This window comes from Hypomesus nipponensis, chromosome 3, assembly GCF_054491055.1.
Source record: "Hypomesus nipponensis isolate SF chromosome 3, ASM5449105v1, whole genome shotgun sequence".
Lineage (NCBI taxonomy): Eukaryota > Metazoa > Chordata > Actinopteri > Osmeriformes > Osmeridae > Hypomesus > Hypomesus nipponensis.
The window spans coordinates 8,679,509-8,707,496 of record NC_140363.1 but is presented as its reverse complement, the minus strand read 5'-3'; the positions used below and the strand labels follow the sequence as shown (position 1 = coordinate 8,707,496).

The window sequence follows — 27,988 nt, the reverse complement described above, 5'->3', positions numbered from 1 at the left end:
TAGTGCCATAAAATGTTAGGTGTGTAACATTGTTTCATGGCTGTTCCTTTGATCTCACGCAGAACATTTAACTCGTGTACCTGGTCGGGGAACATAAAGATGACTGTCCACAATGCTAACATTCTTTAAAAGCGCATACTTTTATTCAGTATTTTGCTGCCCCCTAGTGCTTTCACACTCACACATGAACGTCTGCCTGAAAGGACACACTGGGACGAACCAAAATTCTGCAATACTTGATACTTTATTCAGAAATCTTTACTAGAGATTAAATCTAGGCAAAAGTCAACAGAAAAAAAAACAAGCTTGCTTTTTTTTTTACCTCATCAAGAAACAGATAACACAAGAGCCATCTCAAACAATTCAAACCATAAAATCTCACTAAGAATAATACAATCGTACATTAAGTATACCGACTAATAATAAAATGATAATAAGTAGAAGCAATAATGTTATAATCTGCCCATGTCCACCGAATGCACGTTGGCCTGGGCAGGGTTGGAGATGGCAGGCTCCAGGTGACTGAGGGAGGTCATGGCTAAGAAAGCCCCCCTCTCTTCCTTGCACAGCTTAGGTTTGGGAGCAGCAGTTTGTGTCCAGGTCGCGCCAGCACAGCAGGCCACCGGTCTCTTGGGGCATGTGTCTACCATGCTCCAAGCATTCGTGAGAGAAATCCCTGGCCCACACACTCCTCACACGCTCCGGGAAAGGGGGGGGGGGGGGTTGAAGGGGAGGTCTGACGTTCTGACAAGTCAGAAAGCGACCGGTCGGTCCTGACTACACACGCGCAGCATCCATGCTTAGAGAATCAGCTTGATGAAATAGGCTAGAAGTTGATACATGCTATCCTCAGACGATGTTTCCATGCCCAAGATTCACACAGCAAGAATGGAACACAGAGGTTTTTGGCTGACATTTCAAAAGCATTTCATCAGTTTGTGCAAGAACAATATGTCACCTAAATCAATGCTTGTCCAAATATTGACATTCAGAGTTGTGCTTACGGACAGGTGCAGTACACAACACTGACACAAGGTTTACCACAACACAACACTAGGCAGACTACATTAAACATAATATCCCATGGTGTTTTTGTGTGTCAGCTAGCAGTGATGTGATCGATACGATGTGATCGTATAAGACTATTAAACAAGATTCATGCCAATGTCCTAGTGCATAAACTGCTGGAATCTGTTGACAAAACAATCCTATTTTGTCCCGGTACTTATCTACCGTGACTGCAGCTATACTGGTGACACAACAGCAGGGTAAATGTTTCCTCTTAAGTAGCATGCCTGTGAGTTTGTGTGTGTGAATGTGTGTGACCAAAGTTGTGTGCCATGAAACTTGCGCATTGGTGTTAACAGGTCTGTGTGTGTGCGTGCATGAACTCGATAGAATGGGAAAGGAGGGACCTTTTCAAAGTATTCAGGAAGGAAGTCCTCTGAGGGGTGGGGCAAAGGGGGGGGTCACACAAAGCCAAAACAGCATCAGGAGATCCAGCCAATCCAAAGGGGGTCAAAAGGTCTGTTTCTGTGATTGGGATTTGGCTCGGAAATGTGGAGGTCAGGGGATAGGGCAGAGGGCCTTCAGGAGGGGGGGGGGGGTGTGAGGGTGGTGGTGGGGGATGTAGCGAGCAAGTCATCCCAGTGTGGGCTCAGGAGTTGTCTGAGGGGACGTGCTCCTCGAAGCCCTCGCTCTCTCTCACCAGCGCCCTCTCCAGGATGACGCGACCCTCCTTGTAACGCTGGCTGTCCTCCGTGGCAAACTCGTAGATCCAGCCCAACTTGCTGTTGCAGTTCTTGCAGCTGACATCTCGCACCATGTGCCTGCCTGTCAGCATCACTCTGTCCTGTACCTCGCTGTACTGCAGGTTCACCACCTGAGGGGTGTTTGACACACAGTTTAGACTAGTTGGTATTTGGCATAACATGGGCAATCTTGTACCATTTCAACATTGCAATTGTTTCACAAAGCGGGTGGTTTAGGGAGTTTGGCACCGACAGGCAGACGCTACAGTGTGGATGTTGTGGGGCTACCTTGTTGAAGAGGAAGGCTCGGCCTGTCGCACCAGTGAAGCGGGTAGAGATGAGCTCAGAGCGATTGGTCAGGATGGTGTCACAGTTGGCACAGGAGAAGAGGCGCGTGCCCCCGATGTGGTCCAGGAAGATGCGCCCCATGTTGCTTCTGGAACTTACCCGCTGAAGCACATAGCCGGGTTTGGGAGATAAAAGCGATAACTAACAGTTAATGGGAGAGTACACTGAAACTACGACAACTATTGTCCCTACGCTGACATTAAAATGTATTGAAAGAAAGAAGAAAGAAAGATATACACGATATTTTCACTATACTAGAACTGTCATCTTGACTAGCATGAAATGCCATCATGGCAGAATGGCTAATCAGCTAGCAAGCTAGCTAGGTGAGACATAAACATATCTCGTGACAGTATCTTTAGCGTCTATTTTTCGACTGTTGTAGCTTGTATAGGAACACAAGGTGTACCCCTCGCAAAGTTCTCTCCGCTTATGTTAAATTGTTATCTCTTCAAATCTACCTTTTAGGCAGTTGTACGGTTGTCGTCGTCGTCGTCGTTGCTTTGTTGTCCTTTCTCAGCTGTTCCTGCGCTCTCGGTCTGTGTGTGTCAACATCCGGTTTGACTTGATTCACTACTACCATCTCCACCCGCAAGGTGTCAGGAATGCAGCATAAATCATTGGCTATATGGAGGTAAGAGCCGAATTATCTCGATGCATTTGCACTAGGCCTACCCTATTCCCATTGTTCATCACGGTTACAGGTTAGCAGCAGTTCCATGAGTAGTTCCAAGTACATGATGGAGTCAAGTATCCATGTGTTCCGTGCAGTAGGGATTAAGGAACCTTGAACTCCTAATAAAGCCCTGTTTTCATATGGGTTAAATGCCTCTCCATATTCAGCAATGTGGATGTTGCAAATTAAGTCGGCTCATGGAATTCTGTATTGAAAAACAAAACATTGCAAAAGTTTTTGTTTCGAGACTTCATTATTGATGTCAACCTCAATATCAGTGATCAATATCAAGAGCTCGTAGGCTCCAGCTAATTCTGTATAGGCTTTATACAGGACCTTCTCAATCTGGCCCATCAAGAAAGAGTTTTATTAATAGCACATTTGTTTAGTGAGTATTGTTGATGTAAAACAAATTGAACCGAACAAATTGGATCTGTGAACACATGCGTTGCCTTGATATGAAAACACAAACACGATACAACTGATGGTTACATAAATATGTCGTGTTGGGCTGGACATCCTCCCCATGAACTCCCTTTTCCCATCTATCTTATTTCATATCTTCAGTATGTCTGTAGATGTTGCACTGTCTCCTTAAGAAACCTGCACGTCGCCATCACACACCTTTGAGATGTACTTTATATGACCCATAAAAAATGTACATCACCCACTGTTCTAAAAGCAAAAGATGCATTTCTCTAAATCCTACTGTGTTCCTTGACCCAGATGCCATATCAAGGCTCACATATCTTTGATTTAAACTGATATGGACTATAAAATGGCATAATCTCTAAATCTCCAGTCATATCTCATAATCTCTCAATCTAATCGTTAATCCATCTGTGCACACACCAAATTAGTATGACACACCCATTCAGTTTTATGTTCACCATAAACCCCCACTGATTTCTATCACAGATATGTATCACTTTGTAAGAACACTCTTATGACATCTGTAGATTAACTGATTTGGAACATTCCAAATACCATTTTGATAGGAAACTTTTGGACCATGACTTAACAGTTGTATCTTAAGGCTACAGCATGGCTATCTTGTTTGTAGTTTCAGTCTGGAGACATGTTTTCCTTCATGGTGGGAGGGTTGGGGGGGGAAGGTTGGTCATGTGTACCCATGGCTACGCCAACAACAACTTCACATATTGTCTTTCAAATCCTGCATGTAGAGGACCCTACTCTACCCGCCCCCTCACACACACACACACACACACACACACACACACACACACACTCAAACGTGCCTGATTGCAAATACAAGTCTCAGCTAGAGTAGTTGTAATTGAATCCAAAAGGTCCAAAGAACTGATCACCCCATTCAGTATTGTTTATGTAAAACTGTTGCAAAACCTATGGACACTTACGCAGTCTGAGGTGAATTGTACAGGCTAAAAGCGGACACACAGGTGAGCAGTGAGTAGGCATGCGGGCAGGCGAGGGGAGGTGCATGTGGTAAGAGATACACTGATGTCATTCATAGATAGACAGATGAGGAGATAAAGGAAGGGTGGGCTGGAAGAGAATAAAACAGTGGAGAGGACAACCTAAGGAAACACAGACACTTTCTGAGGCAGCAGGAGACAGGCAGAGTGACAGTGAGTGATTGAGAAACAGAGGACTGCTTTTCAGTGTAGAGGAGTCTGACATCATCATGGATAGAGCTGGACTGATTCTTCTCACTACATTGGCTGTGAACCTTCTGGGTCCTTGTGCTCATATAACAGGTAGGCCGACTGCAAGTCTCCATCAACAGAGGAATCACACTAATTGCATTATATTGGACATACAAATCCTACACTGACAGAAATCCCTGAAATGTTACATTTATGCCTTTAACAAACTGAACCTTAAACAGAAACTTTCTAAACAGCCTACTTTTATTAACGTACAGAGTTGACATTACATTTATTCATTTAGCAGGTGCTTTTATCCAAAGCGACTTCCAAGAATGACAAAAGTGCATAGGTCACTGGTCATAACAACAAGATAGCCCCAAACATTGCAGATAGCCAAAACATGAAGCATACATTGTGAAAAACTGAATAAGTGCAGAGTTCAGCAGAGTTGCATTTAAGTTTTAAGCAATTAATACAATTCCATTCATTAGGCTAGAAGTGGATGTGAATCTGTGAATTATATTGATATTGGAATTTGTACTCAAGGATATACTGAAGTAACCTATTATGGTTAATTTGTCACTGACACAAGGGTCAAATAATTTACAGAATTTCAAGTTCAGCAATGCCAGTGAAGTGTTTGTCTTTTCCTGTTACATGGCCTTATCCTGGACACCCAGATATACACTGTAGCCTATTGGAAGATATGGTACACAGTGACTACAGCTTTGTTATTGACTATGGCATGATCCAGTATGTCTGTACTCTATACCCAGAGTCCTGGTAGGGGCTACATAGACATAAAAACTAAATGGCTGAAAAACAAAATCACCTGATTGTTGCATGTGTGTTATTGTTGTTTGTCTCTGTGTGTTTATGTGTGAATGTGACCGTCCCTATAGGCACATTCACTAACACATTCATTCATCTATAGAAACATTCAGAAGGTGACTGTAGTTAGTACAGGACAAAATTAACGACAAAAAGTGAACAATTCCAATGTATTGCAGTTGTTACAGTGCAACACCAAAATGATCACTGTTGCACTGGATAAAAGTGTTTGATAAATGAATAAAATGTCAAATGTAATCTCAAACAAAACATGTCTCCGTCTGTCATGCTGTTTCATTCATTTTAACACCTCTTTCAGATGCCTCTTACATTCACGAAGCACCCAACAACTTGCCTGTGAAGGAGTCAGAGAAGGTTTGTGTTTGACTGTGTCTGTCCTTTCAGTCAGTCAGGTCACTGAGATTACTCTCTTCCAGAAAATTAGCACCAATCATGTACTGTATGTCCCTCTTACAGACAGAGAGCTACATGACATCCCTCTGTTCTCCTGCCCCAGCTCTCCCAGCATCCTCTGGTAAAATCCTACATTTTTTGATTAAAATAAATTGGAACTAATAAATTGTGATGACATACCCACGTGTGTTTTTTTTTAATGTAATCTCTTTTTTCTTTACAATTCTAACAAGCCTTCTTGTGCAAATACATGTACCCAAGTACAGCAACCTCACAGCCTCACAGTCACCGATGTGTCTTTGTCCTTGTTGCTTCTTCATTAGTTCATGCTCTGAGGCCTGCTGACATTGCAGTTGTGTCTACTATGGGAATTCCACACTCACACGGGTAAGCAGCAGTCATTTTGTCACCAGCGGCACAATTCCTCTTTGTTCGTTGGATGGGGATCAAAGACATGAATGCATTTCATTGGACACAACACTGTGTCAGATGTATGTATGTATGATTCATCCCTCATTCTTGATTCATTCCTCACACTATGTTCAACCTCACTCGCCACCACAGGGGAGAAGGAGTCATTCTCAGTAGAATAGTTGGTAAGTCTGAATTCTTAATTGTCGTTCCAATGCCTCTATAAAAACAATCTACGTTTTCACTTTCTATATCAAGAACACAGCTTTTTTGGTCCAAAAATCTCCATTCAATATCTGTTCTAGAACATACAGCAGAGGGATCTGAGGTTTTCAAGGTTTATCAATCAGTGAACCGTTATTCGTTTTAATGCACTGTCTATAGTGCCTTATTGATATTGGCGTTCTCCCAGTTTGGTAGGGTTGCCAGAGATGGAATAAAACCCAAGTTGATTAAAGGGGCATTGGGTACACTTCCTCTCTAAAGCCATGAAATATATTGGTCAGACGACAGTCTATATTTGTGGGTTGCCATTGTGTTTTAATATTGTTTTCCCTGCCATTATTTCCTTATAGTAAAATGGTCTACTTCATCCAGAACTGTGAACTCCGTATGCTACATAAGTTTCCAATTGATGTTTCTGTCACTGATTAACTCCATAGATTTGAGGAACAATACCCCCTCACATCATCTCAGTTCGTTTTTGTGCTAATCTTTTAGACATTTAGAGCAGACCAGGTTTGATCTAATCTCCAAGTTCACTAATGCCCTTGCTGTAAAAAGAAGACAACGTTTGTTTCCAGTTAAGAGGTCAGGGTTCATGGAAATGAAGTGGGACCATAACAAGTCTGTTTTGTGACTGAATTACAGTCATATTCCTACAATAACTCATCTAGCTATCTGGACCTTTGTCTGCCACCTTCAAAATGGTGAAACCTTGAATTAAGCGATAGGACAGAATCATACGATTGTTCGTTCACACTACTGTTCGCCATATCTTTACAAAACCAGTAAAACACATGGTCAAGATAAAAGACTTATACTGAAACTGCTTAGATATGTCTGTATGGTAACCGTCGTGAGCCAGATTGTCTCTTAAAAGACAACCGCTCTTAAGACACACTGTTTCCTTTGGGACGCAGACCATCAAAACTCTTATCTATCATGTGTGGATAAGAGTGGCCATTGACCCCATCTCTAAGTCTATAGTGTACAGTATGTATTAAAAGAAACACAGTGACTGGTTGAACATATAAAGCGCTATAGATTTCCATAAGAACATGAGACTATCATGTGTATTCATTCATCCTGACATGTTCTTATCCTATCTCCATGTTCTGTCCCCAACCCCAACTACTTACAGAACTGCTGTCTATGTTTAACGCTGATGTGACACCCCTACCCCAGCAGTCAGCCCATCAGCACAGGTAAACATTGAGAAACAGACACACACGTACACACAATTCACACAAATGCTGTCATTGTTTACTACATGTCTACTCATGGGTCATAGGAGTCTGTTGGAGCAGGCTGAAGATCTAGCTCTCTCCTTCTCAAATCACCAGGTATTCTTTCTCCCTCGCCGTGGTTGTTGCTTCACTCAGAAACACTGCCTGTCCAATTACTACCACATCACTCTCTCAGCACCTGTCTACAAGTGTGTGTGTGTGTGTCTTACAGGCCAGGGAGACAGACAGAGACTGGGGACTGGTGCTGCTGTTTGTCCCTGCAGACTCTGTGTGTGCCTGCTCCCAACAGGTACTGTAGGATACTGTGACTGTCCAATCATACTGCACACCCCCATATAGTGTCCTCTACATATTGGAATCATCGTGCTTCTAAACTTCCTGATGTGAGAGCTTGTTGAGATGCTGTGGAGGTGGAGACGGAAATGTTGTCTTGTTCCCCAGGCGAGGGCACAGGTGGAGTTTGCAGTGAAGGAGGTTGAAGTTGCCCTGGAGGTGTTGCTCAAAAAGGTCCTTCCTCTATTCAGTGTCTCTGTCAATGTTTTTGTTTTGTGTGTTTCTGTTTGTATCTAGGTTTCTCTGTCATAGAGCATTTGACTGCACATCAGGATGTCCTACGTTCAAATCCCCCCCTGCATGTCAGTTTTGTATTGGAGTTTGATTAACAAAAATATGAATATTGCATTCTTTGTTTGCCTCCCTCAGCTGCATCACAGCCTGGTTCATGTTGTGGTCTGGAGCGGGCTCTCTGATGTGCCCTCTCACCAGGACAGGTCAGTGATTCCTCGCCCTAAAACCACATAGATGCAGAAGATTCTAGAATACACCTTTTTAAGTTACACTCTACAGTACACAACATTTGCTGTTGTTTTACCATCCATTTTCCATGTAGGCTATAAATGTCTAATAATCTACAAACTTTAATGCATTCTATAGTTTCAATTTGACGTAGCATGAGATTGTAAAAACAGTAAGAGGATTGTCATGCTGGACTTTTCCTGGCTGCTAATGATTTGCAGGTCATGCTTGTGTATGGAGGAGAATGACAAAGCAACACAGCGGTTACAGAGAGCTGTTTCTATAAGAGCACTGCAGGTACACTACACAAACTCTGTGTGTGTGTTGTATGTGTGGGTGTGTGTGTGTGTGGGTGTGTGTGTGTGAGTGTGGGCTGGTCCCTTTTGACGTGCTCCCCTGCTACCCTCCAGTGTACCACAGCCAGAGCAGGCGGGGCTATGCAGAGTCAGTGCTGTGTCTGTCTGAGGAGGCCTGTCGGACTGATACTTTATGTTTGAAACTGAAGGAACTTGTCGAACTGTAACGCATTTTGTGACAGGGATGTGTGTGTGCATGAGAGCCTTCTATGTGTTTGTGCTGTTATTGATTACACCCGTCTCCAGGAGTCTCTGGACAGCGTCTTGCGGAGGCAGAGGCGGCTCAGTGAGAGGGAGGACTTTGCAGTCCTGCTCCACACCAGCCCCGTGGTCACAGACCCAGTGAGTGGACAGTGGACACAAGGGCCACACATATAAGGCTGTTCATCTTTATTGTTATCATAAACAATAACCAGGTTAATAGCAACAATAATTACAGGGTTATTGCCACAGATGCTGTACAACCAGAGTATGTGGAAATGAGGCTGTATGAACAATGATGAGATAAAAAAGTCAATTTTTTCATTGAAGAAGACAGGTTTTTCATCTGACACAATCCAGTTGATTCTTCAGCTGTGGAACAACCTGGTAAGCTCCCAATAAACACACCAAACATGGGAAAACACTTTTTCACAGAGCACATTGTAACAGCAACAAATGCAGCAGACATACTCGGTCTAAGAGAAAGTGTTTGTAGATTCCTTGACAGAATTTGATGTCACTGTTTTGGCCCTTGGTGGCACAATCTTAAAGTGACTCAGCAAATGATAACAAAGGGACTTTATGATTATTTCTAAGTATCAGAGATTAGATAACCAATGTAGAGAGGAGTTGTTTTATGAGTTCCATTATGATCTTCACTCATACTCTCTGGTTCTTCCAGGCAAGGATTTATGTTATCTTAAGGTCTACAAAGTTTATCAGTGTGATCTGATGATTACATAATGTAAGATGACCTGTCCTTGACCAATCACAATTATCTCTCCCCCAGCTTCAGCCAATGACGGGTCAGACTGAAGTAAAGGACAATGACATCAACAGTATATCCTGCCCCACTGAGGTGAGACATATTCTCGTGGAAATGCAAATCAGAAAAAAATCTGAGATCATAAAGCGTCTGCCCAAAATCCATCACCCCATAATTCATCATTCTTCCCTTCTCAGACTTCAGACATCAAATACTTAGAAGGGTAAGCCAACGGAGTTGACAGTAATAGACACGTGGTTCTCTCTCACACTCCTCTCCCCTGTCCAAACCCAGGAGCAGCCCTTCCTGAGGACTCAGCTCAACTCCCCCTCCCCACACCAGGAGCATTCCTCAACCAACAGAAGGGAGACCAGTCCTCTCATTGACCCCGTACGTCTTCCTCTCCCTTACTATCTGCCATAAGTCTTGACACTGGTGAGGAAGCACATCAAGAGAAACATACAAATGATCAAAATATCCTGTGTGTGTGTGTTTGCGTATGTGTTTGCATAGATCATGGGCTCTGAGCTACCCTGCACAGATCGCAGTCCATCCCCTACGGTACCCACCTCAGGTAAAGAGCCTCAGAGAGTTGGGTAAACACGTCCCCTGGCAGTTAATGTGCGTTTCTGGCTGATGTGGAAGTTGTCTTTCTTGTCCATGCAGTTCATGAGCTTCAGCCTGGGGATATCAAAGTGGTGGCAGCACTCGGAGACTCCTTAACGGTGGGCGGGCCACGTTAGCTAACTGCTCCAATCATATATCTGCTTCCCTCTGCTCTGTTTGGGGACTTGTTGTAGTGTTGGGGACAATAGTGTTGGCCTATAATTTCTTTCTTTTCCTCACCACAGGCAGCCAATGGGGTAGGCGCGAAAGACCCAGACAACCTCCTGCTGGTGTTGAATGAGTACAGAGGACTGTCATGGAGGTGTGCAAGAGTTCACTAGCTGTCTAAGGACCACATGCATGTGGAAAAAGTATCTGTTTGAGTTCCATGGTTGCTGTATCTCAGCAGCCCTGAAAACTAACATAGTGTGTCTATCTTTCAGCATCGGGGGAGATCAGAACCTGACTACAGTCACCACACTGCCCAGTATGTGACCCTAGACCTACAGTTTTTATACTGTCATGCTTCATAATACTATACAACATGGAACTGTTAATTTGCTTACACATAACAACAATCTTGTGGTTTAGAAATGTGCCACAGTATTAATGCTACTGTACCTGACCACTGATAGTAATTGATAACCATCTATGATTGTTTTAGCACTTAAATAATAAACCGAGAGGGATCTTATCGTTGCAAGGGACCTTGCCGTATAGCAGATATTCAGCAGCTGTAGATCTTACCACTGGGTTAAAATACTACTGATATTGATTTTTTGTGAATTACATACTGCCATATTATACAATGTTAGAGGCGTCCCGCGTGTTTGGTTGTGTCACTTCTAAATGCTAAGCTATGTGATAGTTGGCAGGTAAGGCTAACTCTAACTATGTATAACCCCTTTGGCTGTGCTGTACAGATATCTTGAAGGAGTTTAACCCCTTGCTGACTGGATTCTCCACGGGGATAGGGAATAAGGACTCCCCTAAAGCCTTCCTCAACCAGGCTGTACCTGGAGCCACCAGCAGGTCAGTTACGCTCACTCTCCCCTACTCTCTCTCTCTCTCTCTCTCTCTCTCTCTCTCTCTCTCTCTCTCTCTCTCTCTCTCTCTCTCTCTCTGTCTGTCTGTCTGTCTCTCTCTCTCTCTCTCTCTCTCTCTCTCTCTGTCGTTTTCTCTCTGTTTCTCTCTGTCTCTTTTTCTCTCTGTCTCTTCCTCTGTCTTTCTTTCCTGTTCCCCTGCTCCCTCCCTTAAAATGAATGTGTTGCCCTTTTCAGTGACATGACCACTCAGGCTCGTGTCCTAATAGACAAGATGAAGAATGACTCGGTGAGGCGAAACAAAGCATATTAACAGCACACACAGTACGTCGCACCATTCATAGACCGCGTGAGTGAATCACAAAAAGGCTGATGGTCATTTCCTCTTTCACAGCGTGTTGATTTCCAGAATGACTGGAAACTGATCACCATGTTCATTGGAGGCAACGACCTGTGTGACTTCTGCACCGACTCTGTAAGCGAGCGTCCAAATGAATAATTCATCATTACTTACATCTGCTACAACATTAGAAAGGGTGTTGGTTTTGACACCTCTGGTACTACAGGTTTACTTCTCAGCCAATAACGTGGTCGGTCGCATCCGTGAAGCTCTGGATATCTTACACAGAGAGGTAAGCTACAGTTGCCATGACTGTCTGGTCTGTTCGTTGGATAAAGGGGCACTCTAGCCTTTAAATAAGCGTCTAAAACATCTTCCTGTGTTTGACGTGTTTTGGTTATTTCCAGGTGCCCCGTGCCTTAGTGAATCTAGTTGAGCTGCTTCACATCGTGCCCCTGCGTCAGCTGCACCAGGACAAGAGCATCAACTGTCCCACCTGGTTTGTCAAGTGAGTGAGACGTTCACCCGGTGGTCATTGGTGCTGCTGAAGCTACAGGAGAGCACGTTCGAGTCCGTAGCGTCACACATTTGGCTCTGCATGCCTGATTCACCATCAAAAGATTGATAATGATTGATTCATTTTCATTCTCGAGTCTCTGTTTGTTCCTCAGTATTGTGTGCCCTTGTGTGGTGAAGCCGAACGAGGGCTCACGTGAACTCCAGTCGCTCCGAGACATGAACCGAGCTTACCAGGTACACAGGCCACTGGCTGGTGGAGGAAAATTCATATCTAACCCGTTTGTGGTTTTCACATTTTTGTCAGTGGGTCTGTGATGGACCCACAACTTTTTCAAGTCTCTGTAATGAGTTTTTAAACTAAAAGTAATGTGACATTTTTATTGATTTATATTGTGGACAAGACCATACTCTGGACAAAAAGCTCATTTAGTTTCCCTGTGTGTCTGTCTGCCTGACCCCGCCTGCCTCACTATCTGTCTGTGTGTTGTTCCAGAGTAAGATGAGAGAGCTAGTGGACACGGGGCGATACGACACCCATGACAACTTTACTGTGGTGCTGCAGCCATTCCTCAGAGAGGTCTACCTCCCCCTGCTGGAGGTGAGAGTCACTGCAGGCTCTAGATGGAATCTGCCTCAGATCCCATTCTAATGCTACATGCACATAGTAAACTGGACGATGCACTCTCATGCCTTTGTGGAACAATGTTACAGCACTTACCGGGGTGCATGTGTCAACTGTTTGTCTCTCTCTTTCGCTGCCCCCCCCCCCCCCATCGCCTCCCCCCCCTCTCAGGATGGTCGTCCCGACCGCTCTTTTTTCTCCCCCGACTGTTTCCACCTCAGTGAGAAAGCCCACAGACTCATGGCCAGTGGTATCTGGAACAACATGGTATTCTTCGTATCTATGCGTAAAGTGTTCTAAAGCATCTCTCAGCAAGTCCTTCTGAGTCACAATAACCTAAGTGGTCTGTGTCACTCTCGATTAGGTAGAACCAGTGGGAAACAAGACCTTCTCCCAAGACTTTTCTGCTGGTGTGCCTTTGCAGTGTCCCTCTAAGGTAATACAGACTGGACAGGCTGGTGACGTGTCAGCAGATCTCTGACGTGTTAGCAGATCTCTGACGTGCCAGCAGATCTCTGACGAGTCAGCAGATCTCTGACGTGTCAGCAGATCTCTGACGTGTCAGCAGATCTCTGACGTGTCAGCAGATCTCTGACGTGTCAGTAGATCTCTGACGTGTCAGCAGATCTCTTTTGCTCTGATAGTCAGTGCAGTCCTTGGAAATCATTGTAGAATATGTACACGACTGTACATGGGGATAGATAACTCTGTTTCTCTTTGTCTCTGGATCAGACCATACCCTTCCTGAGGACAGCCCACAACAGCAACTACACCTATCAGGGCCCTCCTCCCTCTCCTCCACCAATCACGGTACAATAGGTCATTCAGTGTTCAATTTTGAAATTGAGATTATTGAGGGTTTGATATTGAGACTGTATCTGTCTGCTATTCTGTAGAATTGGGGAAGTGATTTCTCCTGTGTGAACACAGCTCCGTCTGAGACTGTACCAACTTCAGGTGAGAGACACAGGCCGGGGGGGAGGGGGATTGGGTGGTTGGGGGGCGGGGGTAATTGGATGGGGGGGCCGAACATTACTGGTTGTGGTTTTGCGTTTGTCCCACTGTTCACGCAGCTGATCCGCTCTCAGTTCACAGGTTGAAGCCTGGAGATATCAAAGTAGTGTCTGCAGTGGGGGACTCTCTAACTGTGAGTGTGCTGGATGGGAAGGCACAATTTGTTCACAGAATCTCATATTTTATTAACTGCTCATATTTGATCTCCCTCTGATGAATCTCTATCTTCTACTGTGTCAGGCTGCCTTTGGGGCCAAGGCAAAGAACCTGTTGCAGCTGAGTACTGAGAACAGAGGCGTTGCATGGAGGTGAGAGGCAACACAAGGACTCAGTATCATCACTCAGTACTCAATATGATTGCATGGCAACAAGTTAGTAATGCGTGGCCACAAGATCAATAACTTAAAGCCACTAATTAATGAAGTAGGAGATTATTAGGGGCCACAAGTTAATAAGGGATGTGAACGTTATACTGTTACAAAATTGTGTCCACATCTTAATAATGCAAGGCCATACTAACACCGGGCGAGATCCATTGGCTATTATCACGTATGAAGAAAGCATAGATAAATGTGATACATTTCATTTGAATCTTGGGAAGAACATTTTTAAGGAGCTCACAAGGTTTCAATGTAGCCTAAACCACAGATTCCGTATCTTGTATCCACGGATGATTGAAACATGGGCTCGTCATAATAACTCGTGGCCATGACTTGAAAGGGTTCACAGTGAAATGAATCATATTTGTTGTTTTTTCACCAGCATTGGAGGAGATGAAACCCTCCAGACTGTCACAACACTACCAAGTAAATCTCTCCACAACCTATGTTGTCAGATTAAGAAATGTTTAGGTATCGTTCCATAAGCTTAAAATAAAAATGAAAATAGTAAACTAAATCGAGTTAAAGTCATGAAGCGACTTTATAAACGGTGAAATCACTAGGTTTATCCTCATTTAAAGTCTATCGAAAGGAATTATGTTCTGCTATGAGTTAATCAACATTCTGTGTCTGTTTAGATATTCTGAAGAAGTTTAACCCCAATATCCAGGGTATGTCAAAAGGCAACGGCAAAAGGCAGACAGGCTTCAATGTGGCGGTCTCTGGTGCCAAAATATCGTGAGTGCAGTTATTACACTGAACTCTGTTCTGTTCTGTTCTGTCACAAGGCCTTTATAAGACCTCCATAATGGGAAATACATGAATTTAAATGATCTGGCACGTCATGATGATGTACATATGATTAGGTACTGATGGTACAGGTATCAGGTGAAATTGATCTGACAAAAATCTATTCTTGATCTCGCACAGGGGAATTCCGGGACAGATCAAAAATCTCATAGATGCCATGAAGAAGAATTCTGTGAGTCTTTCTTCTGATCTTGTAAATGCGATGGAGAATCAACTATAAAACAGGACAAAAGCTGAAGTGCGATTGACAGGAACTCCGAAACTTCCTCCCCGCTTCTGTGTCTGGTTTCCTAGGCAGTGGATTTTCAGAATGACTGGAAGCTGGTCACACTGTTCATCGGGGGTAACGACCTGTGTCAGTACTGCAATGACAGGGTGAGCGTGCCCTTCAGACGTAACATGCTACACACATGGAACAAGTGCTCATCCGGGGTTTCATAACTCTCTTCAGAGTTTTCCTTTGAATGATACAGGGACAGGAAGATAGGAATGTCAACCCTTTCTCAGCCTTCCCCTCAACATCCTGGGATACATTTATGTGTTATTTATAATGTGGATTATTAGCATATTTAGCCACACTGCTAACCAAAAGTGCCTTTTATATTGTTCAGTAATCAGAATGTGTTTCTGTTTAATAGTTGTGCTATGATATCATCAGCGGCGTGTCAGGCTAACCAAGCATTGTGACCATCCTTTCATTGTTTTATTGCAGACAAGGTTTTGTTTGAATGATCAGATTATGTCACACGATCTCCTTCTCTGTGTCTCTCTTGCTCTTTTTTTTTCTCTCTCTATCTCTCCTCTCTCTCTCTATCTCTCTCTCTCGAGCACAGGATCGGCCCTTGTTCCGACTTCTATCAACAAGAAAGACAACCTGTCTCTTCATTTCTCACTCCCTCTGTCTTTTTAAAACACCCTTAAGACATGGTTCTCTCTGTCAGATCTTTTCTCCCTCCCTCCCTCCCTCCCTCCCTCCCTCCCTCCCTCCCTCCCTCCCTCCCTCCCTCCCTCCCTCCCTCCCTCCCTCCCTCCCTCCCTCCCTCCCTCCCTCCCTCCCTCCCTCCCTCCCTCCCTCCCTCCCTCCCTCCCTCCCTCCCTCCCTCCCTCCCTCCCTCCCTCCCTCCCTCCCTCCCTCCGTCTCCTCATGCCCCCCTCTCTTTCTCGTACTCCCACCCCTCCTCCAGCCACTCTCTTTAATGTTGTTGCTCTGAAGCAGAATATCAAAGCACAGCATCAATTTGACATGAGCTCAGAGTCACGGCGAGTGACAACTTAGCATTAGCCAGTTTTTAGCTTTCCATGTATGTTTCATGACATTCGTTCCCTCAGTCAATATTGTAGACAGGTCATTTTCTAATCCTTTTACACTGGTGCATATGTGCACTTACGCAGCCATGTTGGATTCGTTGAAGTAAGAACTTCTACTTTGGCTTTCTCCTTGGAGATTTGAGCCCAAACCATTTAACCTATATTTTTGTGCTTTTATACACATAAGTACAATTCATTGCATCCTTTTTGTTTGTTGTAAATGTGACTACAGATTGTGGATGAGTGGTTTACTATCTGTCTCCAAAAGATGTGCATGTGTTTCTATGTACTACATACTGTTTACATTAACATTTGTGTTTCCATGTTTTGACACAGGCCACATTGTCACCTAAGAATTACAGTAGTCATATGATGGCAAGCTTGGATCTGCTCTACAATGAGGTAATAATATGCCTTCTCCTAATTGTCAATTTAAGTAATTCTATTTTTCATTATAATACCTGGATGAATACCTTTAGATATTCTATATTAATTTGATTATATTGTAAATGTGATGAGAATGGTTGGTACAATTTGATATAGTACATATTTTTTAATGATGTCATGTGATAAAATGCATGAATAAAGTTGAATATAATTTTGTATTACTAATGTGAAATAACAACTGGTGGAAGTTGGATATTCTATATTAATTTATATGTTATGTCCTTGTTGGTGACCTCAGGTTCCGAGGGTGATGGTAAACGTGTTGGGAATCCTGGAGGTTGTAGGTCTCCGTAGAGTGAAGAGAGACAGTCTGGGATGCAACCTTTTACAAAAGTATGTCAGCTAATCCATCCGTCTATCAATAAATCAATACACGTGTGTGTCCTAGATTTAATTTATTTGGTTAAATATATATTTTTTTGTTTCTTAGAGTGTCAATACCTTAAAAGGTTATTGTAAAAAGGTTTATCAGTGTTCAGAGGTCCCCTGAGTGAAAAAAGCACAGTCAGCCTATTGATATACTGACAATAGTAGCATTCAACTACAGATCTATAAATTTCTCTATACTAATCAATCAGAGTGTAGTCCATTGACAAACGTGTAGCTATGTGTCTGAAGGACCCTGTGGCAAAGACAGATTGCTTTGCTGCTTTGCTCACATTTTGTTTCACAGATATCCCAGGAAGAGAATGTAACTTTAAACATCCCGTTGTTTCACAGCCCTGCACTTCTTGAGTCCAGAATAGTGGTAGGGACACTTGCTTAGACAACAGCTATAAACATCATTCTTACGTTTCAGGAATGTCTGTCCATGCTTCCTACAACCAGGAGAGGACTCCATTGAACTGTCAGAAATCACGCGAATCAATCGTGAACTACAGGTCCGTGAACTGGACAATTAACATGCATTTTATGAATACATGTAGCCTTATACATTTTTTCAGATGCTTTTTATCCAAAGTGATGCACAAGTAGTGTATATAGTGGGTACAGCAGATAATCAAGGACCAGAAGTGCACAGTTCTATCACTATTTAAATGGTTAGTCCCAAGTACCGAACACAGAGTAACTAGGAAAATATGCAAAGAAATGTAAAGTTAAAAAGTAGTCACAACTTACAAGTTGTGTAAAGAATTTACTTCAAAAAACAACATCCAAAGAGGGATGGTAGCACTCATCAACTTAGAGAAAAACAAGGAACAGGAGCGATATCTCAATATCTAGTATGACAGTGTCTTCCGTGTTTTTGTCACCTAGACTGAGACAGAGAACCTAATCCATAGTGGTCGCTATGACAGCCGAGAGGACTTCACTGTTGTTCTCCAACCCTTCTTCAAGAACACTGTAGTTCCTGTGAACACGGTATGTCCACCATCAACACACACACACACACCACACACATATAACCATAAACAAGGGAGGTAGTAGACACAGAATTTGTTGTACACAATATAACATACTGAAGGGAAGTAGACTCTGACTGAATGGACTGACTTCTAGGAAGGGAAACCAGACGACACCTACTTCTCTGTGGACTGCTTCCACTTCAGTGAGCGGGGTCATGCTGACATGGCTGTTGCTCTATGGAATAACATGGTAAATATGCAAAGTCAGAACTGTTGAATTAGGGCCTGTTTTTGTTGCCGTATTCTACTGGATTTCTGATGATTTAATCATCTCATTACAGTTGGAACCAGTGGGCCAAAAACAGACATACAACACCTTTACAAATGACAGAAACCGCATTAAGTGCCCCACTGAGGTAAGATTTGTTGGGTATAATAGTGAAGTGGTGTTTAAATTAGACCTACTGTAATGGCACTGCACAAATAACTGAATGGTCTTCTTTCATCCTTCAGGAGCAACCTTACATCTTCACCAATATTAACAGTTTGCCTGCAGTGCCCACCACTACCACCACCACCACCACCACCACTACCACCACTACCATCCAAACACCCAGCACATCCACACCTCTCAATCCAACCTGCTCTGACAATGTGCCTGTATGGGCAGCTGCAGTGCTGGCTGTCACAGGACTTCTGATTGGCTGGGGTCTAACCTGGCTCCTCCTCTCCTGTAGGGAGAACAGAAACAGGAGGAAGATGAAGATGGTGGAGGAGAGAGAGATGAAGGGAACTGGGTTCTAGCATTGTATTCATCATAAATAGGGTTCATGTAGCTATTGTGTCTGGCCTCTCCATATGTACCAGTGCATCTGTACCCTGTTCACTTGCCCTGTGCTAAGGTCATAGACAATAACGAGGCCTGTTTAGAGTACACCAAGCCGTCCTCAACCACATACTGCTATGAATTCAACTGATCATTCCTAAGAACACACAAGCACAGCATGTGTACATGTAAAGTAGCCCTCATAAGAACATAGGCTCTCATTTATGTTCAATAGGCTCTCGTTTATGTTCAGTACCACGTTTTGGACCAACACAGTGTATTTTATTGTACATATTATGGTATTGTTGAAGTAATGTAAAATAAAGTAAATAGTCAATGCCAATATGGGCAATTTAGTCATTTAATACCGATTTGCAAAGCATGTGGTATAATGTTCTTTAACAGTGGCTGTATATTTTTTTCCTTTCATCTTAAGCTATTTCATAAGAAGAAACCTTCGACTTCTGAACTTTGTGTTGCACTGCATACAGTCAAATAAATGTATCAATTGTATACATTACAAATGTGTGTTATTATTTAATAAAGAATATATTTGTTATGATACTCCACTTTCTGTTTTCCCTGTTGCGATTTTATGATATTGATAGGTAGGCTATATTCTGTACCTCTATGAATTCATGATACAAAGAAACCCTTGGGAACTCCCTCTGGCGTTGAACGTGAAGAAACTGAACATTCCACCCCGAACTTCAGTAGCGAAGATGGCGGAGACCGAGTTGAACGTGGACAGTATCATCTCTCGGCTTTTGGAAGGTGAGTAGCCTTAAATATGTCATAGGACCCGACCGTTCTTCTAACTATGTATGACATTGTGTGGTTATAATGATTCACACACCTTTATGTTAAACGCGTAGTGACATTATTAAAAGCGAACGCCAGATAGTTAGCTCTAGAGCTACTGTCTCTAGCTAGCTAGCGCCCAACAATGTTTATAAACAGTGTGGCCACACGTCTGGTGTGGTGTGCGGCCGTCGTCTGCTCCTTTTACGGTTGCTGTTTAGCATTGTGTTCAGCCATCTTCAAGTCTACAGGAAGAAATAATCGGCTTTCTGACCATTTTAATTGTGTAGGTTTTCGATAGACTACTACACATTTGCAATCAGCCTGCTAGCACTGCTTGCCCCATCGCTTGCTAACGTCTTATTTAGGCGGTTGCTATGCAGAGTTGGTACAGCACAGTGTGAGAGACTGACACCCACTTCAGTGACAGCTGTTTCCGCGTCTCGCACACATTGGGCTTGGACCTCTTGCCCTTGACACGATATGGTCGGTATTACGCCTACCAAATAGACCTATGTAGCCTTGTTAAACACATGAACATTTACACCCATAACTGGCCCTTCTTTAGTCCTCCAAGCGCGTTCTCCTGTACGCCCCAGCGAGACGTATTTGGTATGCGGGCATAGTTATCTGAAGCCAGCCACTATTCTTGGCCATTGTAGCTTTCCTACATTGGTGATCACAGACTCTGGAATCTTACATTAGCTAGCCTAGATTCTATTAAAATGTCCCTCACTGCCGAATTATGGTATCACAAGTCAGCTCACTCTGAAACAGACACACACACACACACATACACACACGCACGCAACACACTCACACACATGGTTTTCCTCAAAGCTATAATTGGTAGAACTGTTTGAAAGCTCGTAATTAAGGCAAGAAGGACAATGCAACTAGTCGACAGGGCACAAATAAATGGATACTGCTGTACGATGTGTTTAGCTGAATCATTAAGGTAGGTCTTGTGATAAGGAAAGATGCATGTGCGTGTCTGTGCTGCACAAAAGCCAGGCATCTATGGAGACTTGTTGTCCTAGACTCTGTTGAGGCGACTCGCTCGCTTGGTCAGGCATCTCAACATTACGTAATATGTTCTCATGCTGTCAGAAAATATAATGTCGATGAAAAGTCAGCTCAGTGGAGACGGCTTATTCAGTTGCCCCCCCCCCCCCCCCCACACACACACACACAAATGCCCACACAGGCTTCCCGTTGAATTCATTCTGACTGTCCCACTTGGCAGTTTTTGATGGGAACAAATCCTCGTCATAGCTTCATTTCAGCCTTTACCCATCCATGGTCTTAAAGATCTAATCCCATTTGAAAGTGCATGCCTGCAAAAGCTGTGTAGTTCTGGCCTTAAAGCTGCAAACCGTCTTTGCAAGGCTGCCTTAGCTCACTCAGCTTTGATGTATTGACATAAGCACTACCTCTGCATTTTCTGACTAGGAGGCTACTCGAGGCAGTTAGGGTAGATTGATGACATGGGACTGTGTTTGTAGTCTGGGCATGGTGGTATGACCCTCCACGCCCTGCTCTCCAGGAAGTTAGATGCCACTCTGCAAAAAGCTCTATCAAATTTAAGGGCGAAAATATTTTGTTAGGAGCTTGCTTATGCTTAGAAGACGTGCATTTGGCTCCCAGTGCAGTACAAACATGTGAACGCAATGTGTACAGTTTTTGCAACGCATTATTCCATGTGTGTGCATGCGTGGAAGTGGGCCGTGTGTGCGTCGTGTGCTTTATTAGAAGTGGGGGTGAGGAAGAGATGCCACACTGGTTAATCCAGCTCAGACTGCTCACAGTGAGAACACGCTACAATTTGTCTCCCTTTGAGGGGAACAGGAGCCAGATCTACATATCTGCTGTCTCTCTCTCACACACACTCACACACACAAGCATGCATTGTATTCTTCATGAATTCACAGAGCAAGGCGGGTATCTCAGAGTTAAAATTGATAGTTGGGCTGTTGCTTAACTCCTTGGTTAGGGGTTTGTCTAACCAAATCACGGCCATCATTCATCCTCTAGCAGTCTAGCTTGACTGGCTGAGAAACAGAGGAGGCGTGTCAAGGGCTGTCTAAATAAGGTGGTTCTGAAACACCCCCTTTAAACAAATGTGACCTTTGATTTGATTGTCTCCAGACTGACTCAGAGACTTGCTGCATGCAAATTTGAATTGAATAGGCCAACACCAGCATAGGCTAAATTCACTCTCTTTCTTTACTGTAGGCACCAACCTAAGTGTGTGTGTGTGTGTGTAGCATGTAAACAGTCTGGGGGTCAGGAGTAAGGACTTGGATGAGCTAGGTTTAGAGACCAACTGAGATTTCTGTTGTTTGCCATGTAAGGCAGAGAGTCATTCAAATGAAGCCTCTACTTATGCTGGGTATTGTAGTAAAAACATTACCGATGTTAATGTCATTAGGATAACCATGATGGTTATGACAATGGTGATGATAATAGGCCAATAAAAATGGTCCAAATGGTGGTGGGGGTGATGATGATAATAAGTCATCAAAATAATGTTGATGACAAGGACGCCCTTCTCTCCCTCTCCAGTGCGGGGATGTCGTCCTGGAAAGATTGTCCAGATGACGGAGGCGGAGGTGCGGGGGCTGTGCATCAAGTCCAGGGAGATCTTCCTCAGCCAGCCCATCCTGCTGGAACTGGAGGCCCCACTGAAGATCTGTGGTCAGTACGAGAAGCCCTTTAACCTTTCTTACCTCCCTGTTGCTGTATCTCACCACCCTCTACTCCTCTGTCACACTCTCCTCTTTACTTTTTGAGGGGATTATCTCCCCCCCCCCCCCCCCCCTTCTATGCCTTCCACTATTTTCAGCTCAAATATTTTTTCTAGGTATGTTTTGTTGGTGTGTGTGAATATTATTTTGCTCGTCAGTCTCTGTCTCTCAACATTAATCATTAGTGCTTAAAATGAGTCACAAACCAAAGTCCATGATTGCTGCGCCCTCGTGCACGGTGAGAAACCCCTAATAAATATGCATCCCTTTCATGTTCACTTCATATGTAGAGTATGCATGATTCTCTTTTGACAATCCCTTGGCCCGGGGCTGGGAGAGATTGAGAAAGGGGAGAAAGAGAGTTAGCTCTTTTCCCAGCCGCTCCAACCCTGACCGCAGGACCTCGTCTCCAGACCGCAGAGCAACAATCTACTGCTTTGATGCAGCTTGGAATGCGCTTACGCAACAGGGCAGAGAACGCAGGGCCATATCAAGTCACTGTCACTTTCCTGCCCCCATGTACTGTACTGTACACACACACACATTCTGTGCATTCCCCGTCATTTTGTGTCTCTCTTTTTGTATTTTTTGGTATCGGTTCAGGCACCAGTATCCTAAAATCCCAAACGATACCCACCCCTACTCCTGACTCTTTCTCCTCTGAATCCTATCTATGTACCTCTGTGGCTCCCACACATCTCCGCACTCTCCCACACACCACCTTTCCTTCAGCACACAGCCCTCACACTGCCCACATTCTCCGTGCTCGGTACCCCTCAATTTATTCACATTCCCTCAACACACACACAGACGCGTCTAACACATTTGTGATTTCATCTGTTTGGCAGCTTACCTCCCACACACCGCCAGCTCCTACTGTTTTCTGTTTGCGTGTGTGGGTTTGTGGGCATGATACCAGTGTCTATCATGGCAGGAATGCCAATTGACTGATTGTCAATTATGTTTGTTTTGACTCCCAAATCATCTTGATCTGTATACAATCAAATATTGGGTAAGTGGGTTTTAGTATTGGATGATGAGGAATAACGACGGGCCTATTGGTGGTTCCATGGTTCCTCTGGAGTTAACAAGCTCCTAACCTTGGGGTCGTCTGCTGGGTACATACCCTACAGACCCAGCTCTGACAGGAGGGGTCTGCTCCTGATGGAGACGCGACAAACAATGTTCGCCTTTAATTATTCACTCAGGCCACATGGATCAGGTTCGTCCTGTCACACACTAAACCCTCAGGATGTCGCTTACTGCCTGCTGATGGAAGCAGCGTTGGTGCGTGGGCATTGTGCCCTGTCTGGCAGAGGAGGGGCAGAGTGGAGGGACGTTAGAACTGGCTTCCTCTTTCTGGCTCCTCGAGTTTTTGTGCTGCCTACGTTGTTTGTTTTCGCCTCGTTTTGGATCGACGTGTCGTGTGTGTGTCTGCCGATCCCTGTGTGTGTCAGGCCATCCTTGTGTGTGTATTGGTGTCCCCTAAACATTGCACCCCAAGATATTGTCAATTTCAGGGAATGATATCACTCAGTAATTTACCCCCTCTTTATCATCCATTCATTTGACTCTGTCCTTTTCTCCTCTCAGCCTGTCATCCCTCCTCTTTAGCTGTCCTCCAGCCTAATTGACCAATACTCTGGCTGTTGAGTCCCGTGAGTGTTCTGGCTCACAGCAGATGTGTCTATGTAATGGAAGTGCTCTCAGAAGGAGTCGAGGTGAGCTGGCATGACAGTGGTTTGGTCATAAGAGCTTTCTGGTCATTTGAAGTTGCTGTCATGGGAAAAAAAAAAAAAGTACACACGCACACACAAAGTTGATGTAGTCCCAGTGGCGTAATTGCAGATAGAAAAATACATTGGGGGGGAAAAGGTGGGGGTCTGGAGTCTTCGAGAACCACTTGTTTTCCTTCTCTCTCCCACTCACCGCCTCCACTCCAGGCCCTTTTTTTCCGCCTGCTTGCTCTCTTGCTTTCTTCTCCCTCTCTCATTCCTCTCTCTCCATCCTCCTCCTCTCTGACCACTAAATCAGCCCTGCTATTCTCAGCCCTGTTTTGACACTGCAGACATGCCCTGTGTAAATCATTCACCCTCACCTCCCAGCCCAGCGTGAAGGGGCAGGTCGCCACCCTCCACTCTCATCCAATCCAGTTCCAGCTTTCAAGACACTGGCAGGCACACTGTAAACAACCGTTGCGGTCCAATGACGGTTGGGGGGGGGGGTCGGTCAGGAGAAATGAGGTGTCCATCCTAGCCGGTTGGACCCTGGCCAGCAAAGGGGGCCGAATGGATGGCCATCAAGTGGACGTTACATTCAAAGCATTACAATATTCAAGTAAAATGTCATTCACATGTGAAATACAGCCCATGGTAAGCTTTCTAGAGCTTCGTGAAAATGACACTGGTCAGTTTGTTCTCTGGTAACCTATTAGATTAGCTTATGCTCTGCGCTGCGTAGCTGCAGTTTGCAGTAGTCTGTCGACCTGGGAATATTAACATTCAGAGGGTGGCTATGCACCTGGCCAGACTCCCTCCCTCATCTTCATCACGGCAACGTTTAACCCAAATTGGAGCCGGCCTTGGTGCAGGAGGATATTTTTGGAATCTGGGTTGGTCCCTGTTGACGTGCTCCCCTGCTACCCTCCAGTGTACCACAGCCAGAGCAGGCGGGGCTATGCAGAGTCAGTGCTGTGTCTGTCTGAGGAGGCCTGTCGGACTGATACTTTATGTTTGAAACTGAAGGAATGGGAAATTGATGTTTTGAGGTTTTGTGACAGGTGTGTGTGCGTGTGTAAAGACTGCATCGCTAACCTGGATGCATAATCCTCTTCTTCTCCTTTTTCAAGGCTCTCAGCCCTCATGTGGTGCTACTAGTTGCATGGCTCCATGTGAATGCGCGTCCTTGGAAACTGACAACCACCGCCTTTACAGCTGTCCATCCCACCCGATCACCAAGCTCCCGGAGCGCACAGAGAGACGATGATGGAGGGGGGAGGGAAAAGAGAGAGATGGGCTTCAGTCAGCTTAACCCCTCACTGCCTCCTCCCCAGGTGACATTCATGGGCAGTACACAGACCTGCTGAGGCTGTTTGAGTATGGAGGCTTCCCCCCGGAGGCTAACTACCTGTTTCTGGGGGACTATGTGGACCGAGGGAAGCAGTCCCTAGAAACCATCTGTCTCCTGCTGGCCTACAAGATCAAGTACCCGGAGAACTTCTTCCTGCTGCGGGGAAACCACGAGTGTGCGTCCATCAACCGCATCTACGGCTTCTACGACGAGTGTGAGCGTGCGAGCATGCGAACGCACACGTACAGCACATCCTCTCACTCCTAGTTACTGTGTACACACACACACACACACACACACACGGTGACATTCACGGCTTGTCTGTGTCCCCCCCCCCTCTCCCCTACCAGGTAAGCGCAGGTTCAACATCAAGCTGTGGAAGACCTTCACGGACTGCTTCAACTGTCTCCCCATAGCCGCCATCATCGACGAGAAGATCTTCTGCTGCCATGGAGGTCAGAGGATAGGACGGGGGAGGGGGGGGTCGTCTTCCTGTTGTCCCCGATATTCTATCAATGCTCAATGCATTCTCCTAACCTCCAGGCCTGTCACCTGACCTGCAGTCCATGGAACAGATTCGTAGGATCATGAGGCCAACAGATGTCCCAGATACAGGTGTGTGTGTGTCCAATTAGGTTGTTTCCTGTGAATCCAGACTCTGAAGTCCCTTAACCTCTTCATTCCCTCCGTCTTCTCCTCCCCTCACTGACTGTATTCTCCCTTGTCTCTACCTCCGCAGGCCTGCTGTGTGACCTGCTGTGGTCAGACCCAGACAAGGACGTCCAGGGCTGGGGCGAGAACGACCGCGGGGTCTCCTTCACCTTTGGAGCGGATGTAGTCAGCAAGTTCCTCAACCGCCATGACCTGGACCTCATCTGCAGAGCCCATCAGGTACTGACACACACATACAGTACCAGTCAAAAGTTTGGACACATTTTCCAAAATGTGTCCAAACTTTTCACTGGTACTGTACACACACTCACACTTAATTATTCTATTTTTGAGGATTTGTAACATGGCCTGTCCTCTCATAGGTTGTGGAGGATGGATACGAGTTCTTTGCCAAGCGCCAGTTGGTTACCCTTTTCTCCGCACCCAACTACTGCGGAGAGTTTGACAACGCTGGCGGCATGATGAGTGTTGATGAGTCCCTCATGTGTTCTTTCCAGGTACACACACACCGATGCTACTTGTGTTTATACAATAAACATGCCATGTGTGATAACAGACACACGCGCTGACAGTCCCACATCCCAGGCTCATTCACACTCCTCTCTTCTAAAGCTCCCTCTTCCTTCCTCTGTTTACAGATCCTGAAGCCCTCAGAGAAAAAGGCCAAGTACCAGTATGGAGGGGTAAACTCTGGGCGCCCGGTCACCCCGCCCCGCACTGCCCAGGTCCCTAAGAAGAGGTGAACACGCAGCCTGTTCCCAGCCCCCACGTCCCCTTGCCTCCCCAACCTCCTTCGCTGCAAGCCCAGTAAACTCCTGGAAGATGCAGGGCCTATCCATACTCCCCCCATCCCCTCCCCCCCGTCCCCTCCCTCTCTCTCTCCCTTTTCCTCTCCACTCATTTCCTTTTTTCTCCCTATATCCCACCGTCCTGACGACTCTTTTCTGTATGTGTACATAAATTTGCTGTGACCAATCGTATGACTTATATATTTTTTTCTTTCTTTTTTTTGCCTGTATGGTGGTATTTTTTTATTGACTCTTTCTTGTGGTTTTCTTGCGATGCCATTCGAGCCGCTGTCTCCGAGGTGTAGTGTAAGGAACCACGCTTAGTGTGCACGTGAACAAGTCAGAGGAACTCCTGCCTTCAGAGAGAACTTAAATGGATGTGGAAATCTTAACTGTTTTGCTTTGTTCCCCCCCCCTCCATAAAGCAGTAAACAAACAAGCAAAAACTCCAGACAAAATTGATTTCAGCTAAACCAGACACTCTGTAATGGTCGGTACGTACACTCTCATATTGATAGTGATTAGCTCTCATGATTGTTTGTGGGCCGAGTGAACGAGGGAATGTTTCTGTTTGTGCGTGTGCATGCGTTGTTGCGGTGTCCCATCTTTTTTTTTTCCCCCATCCATGGACGAGTCCACCCCCAGTCTGTCCAATACAGACCATTAGGACTGAGAGACCGAAAAGCTTGAATGAACAACGCAGGCAATAACAGATGCTGCTGGCAGTTCACACCCACACGCCACACAAACACACATTCCCTCCACCCTGGAGCGCCTGTCCGTGTCTACTGTAGATCACACACAACCCCCACACAAGCCCATGTCACTTCTCACACTAAGGTGCATGTGACGCACTCGCATATCAACTCAGTCCCCCCCCCACACACACACACACACACACACACATTCTTACTCCCCTCTTGCAGAATGACCTCACATATCCCTTTGTTATTTACGACCAATTCCATGTCGGACATCCTTTAGAATTGAACATGGTAAAT

At 44.9% G+C, this 27,988-nt stretch overlaps 3 protein-coding genes and 1 long non-coding RNA gene across 6 annotated transcripts; 2 read left to right on the top strand and 2 right to left on the bottom strand.

The window, feature by feature from the left end:
• Positions 1-223: 223 nt before the first annotated feature.
• LOC146299682 (protein yippee-like 5) lies at positions 224-2,691 on the bottom strand. Its single transcript, XM_084675316.1, has 3 exons — positions 2,561-2,691; positions 2,040-2,201; positions 224-1,882 (listed from the first exon to the last, which is right to left on the bottom strand). Exons 2-3 carry the CDS (start codon positions 2,178-2,180, stop codon positions 1,658-1,660), a joined length of 366 nt encoding a protein of 121 aa, XP_084531442.1. The 5' UTR covers positions 2,181-2,201; positions 2,561-2,691; the 3' UTR covers positions 224-1,657.
• Positions 2,296-19,432, top strand: LOC146299681 (phospholipase B1, membrane-associated-like). 2 transcript variants are annotated; one of them, XM_084675309.1, is made up of 45 exons: positions 2,296-2,425; positions 2,568-2,733; positions 4,420-4,514; positions 5,557-5,612; positions 5,715-5,772; positions 5,975-6,038; positions 6,216-6,247; positions 7,426-7,489; positions 7,576-7,627; positions 7,743-7,820; positions 7,973-8,038; positions 8,234-8,301; positions 8,548-8,623; positions 8,929-9,024; positions 9,214-9,270; positions 9,674-9,742; positions 9,944-10,039; positions 10,163-10,223; positions 10,316-10,374; positions 10,501-10,577; positions 10,699-10,742; positions 11,179-11,287; positions 11,536-11,587; positions 11,693-11,773; positions 11,865-11,930; positions 12,046-12,146; positions 12,310-12,391; positions 12,651-12,755; positions 12,951-13,046; positions 13,144-13,215; positions 13,512-13,589; positions 13,676-13,736; positions 13,868-13,926; positions 14,034-14,101; positions 14,556-14,599; positions 14,812-14,911; positions 15,104-15,155; positions 15,278-15,358; positions 16,628-16,693; positions 16,977-17,071; positions 17,538-17,619; positions 17,996-18,100; positions 18,239-18,334; positions 18,426-18,500; positions 18,598-19,432. In XM_084675309.1, exons 2-45 carry the CDS (start codon positions 2,705-2,707, stop codon positions 18,886-18,888), a joined length of 3,414 nt encoding a protein of 1,137 aa, XP_084531435.1. In that variant the 5' UTR covers positions 2,296-2,425; positions 2,568-2,704; the 3' UTR covers positions 18,889-19,432. The 2 variants fall into 2 exon arrangements, with proteins under 2 accessions (XP_084531435.1, XP_084531436.1); XM_084675310.1 differs by having other exon boundaries at positions 4,271-4,514.
• LOC146299680 (uncharacterized) lies at positions 17,878-20,021 on the bottom strand. Its single transcript, XR_014730797.1, has 4 exons — positions 19,537-20,021; positions 18,726-18,815; positions 18,263-18,319; positions 17,878-18,089 (listed from the first exon to the last, which is right to left on the bottom strand). It is a non-coding gene; the product is annotated as an uncharacterized LOC146299680 (long non-coding RNA).
• On the top strand, positions 19,562-27,175 carry LOC146299679 (serine/threonine-protein phosphatase PP1-beta catalytic subunit-like). 2 transcript variants are annotated; one of them, XM_084675312.1, is made up of 8 exons: positions 19,562-19,684; positions 22,277-22,408; positions 25,511-25,741; positions 25,878-25,982; positions 26,071-26,142; positions 26,267-26,418; positions 26,562-26,696; positions 26,838-27,175. In XM_084675312.1, the coding sequence occupies exons 1-8, from the start codon at positions 19,633-19,635 to the stop codon at positions 26,940-26,942; spliced, it is 984 nt and encodes a 327-aa protein (XP_084531438.1). In that variant the 5' UTR covers positions 19,562-19,632; the 3' UTR covers positions 26,943-27,175. The 2 variants fall into 2 exon arrangements, with proteins under 2 accessions (XP_084531438.1, XP_084531439.1); XM_084675313.1 differs by lacking the exons at positions 19,562-19,684; positions 22,277-22,408 and adding an exon at positions 23,804-24,179.
• The last annotated feature ends 813 nt before the right edge of the window (positions 27,176-27,988 follow it).

Bases quoted from the DNA above. Each gene is read 5' to 3' on its own strand.
- LOC146299682 (XM_084675316.1), bottom strand. From the start codon at position 2,180: ATGGGGCGCATCTTCCTGGACCACATCGGGGGCACGCGCCTCTTCTCC. The intron at 1,883-2,039 runs GTAGCCCCACAA...AACACCCCTCAG, and splicing joins GAGCCTTCCTCTTCAACAAG to GTGGTGAACCTGCAGTACAG.
- LOC146299681 (XM_084675309.1), top strand. From the start codon at position 2,705: ATGCAGCATAAATCATTGGCTATATGGAG. The intron at 10,375-10,500 runs GTGGGCGGGCCA...TCCTCACCACAG, and splicing joins CACTCGGAGACTCCTTAACG to GCAGCCAATGGGGTAGGCGC. The intron at 10,578-10,698 runs GTGTGCAAGAGT...TCTATCTTTCAG, and splicing joins TACAGAGGACTGTCATGGAG to CATCGGGGGAGATCAGAACC.
- LOC146299679 (XM_084675312.1), top strand. From the start codon at position 19,633: ATGGCGGAGACCGAGTTGAACGTGGACAGTATCATCTCTCGGCTTTTG. The intron at 22,409-25,510 runs GTCAGTACGAGA...CCTCCTCCCCAG, and splicing joins GGCCCCACTGAAGATCTGTG to GTGACATTCATGGGCAGTAC. The intron at 26,697-26,837 runs GTACACACACAC...CTCTGTTTACAG, and splicing joins CCCTCATGTGTTCTTTCCAG to ATCCTGAAGCCCTCAGAGAA.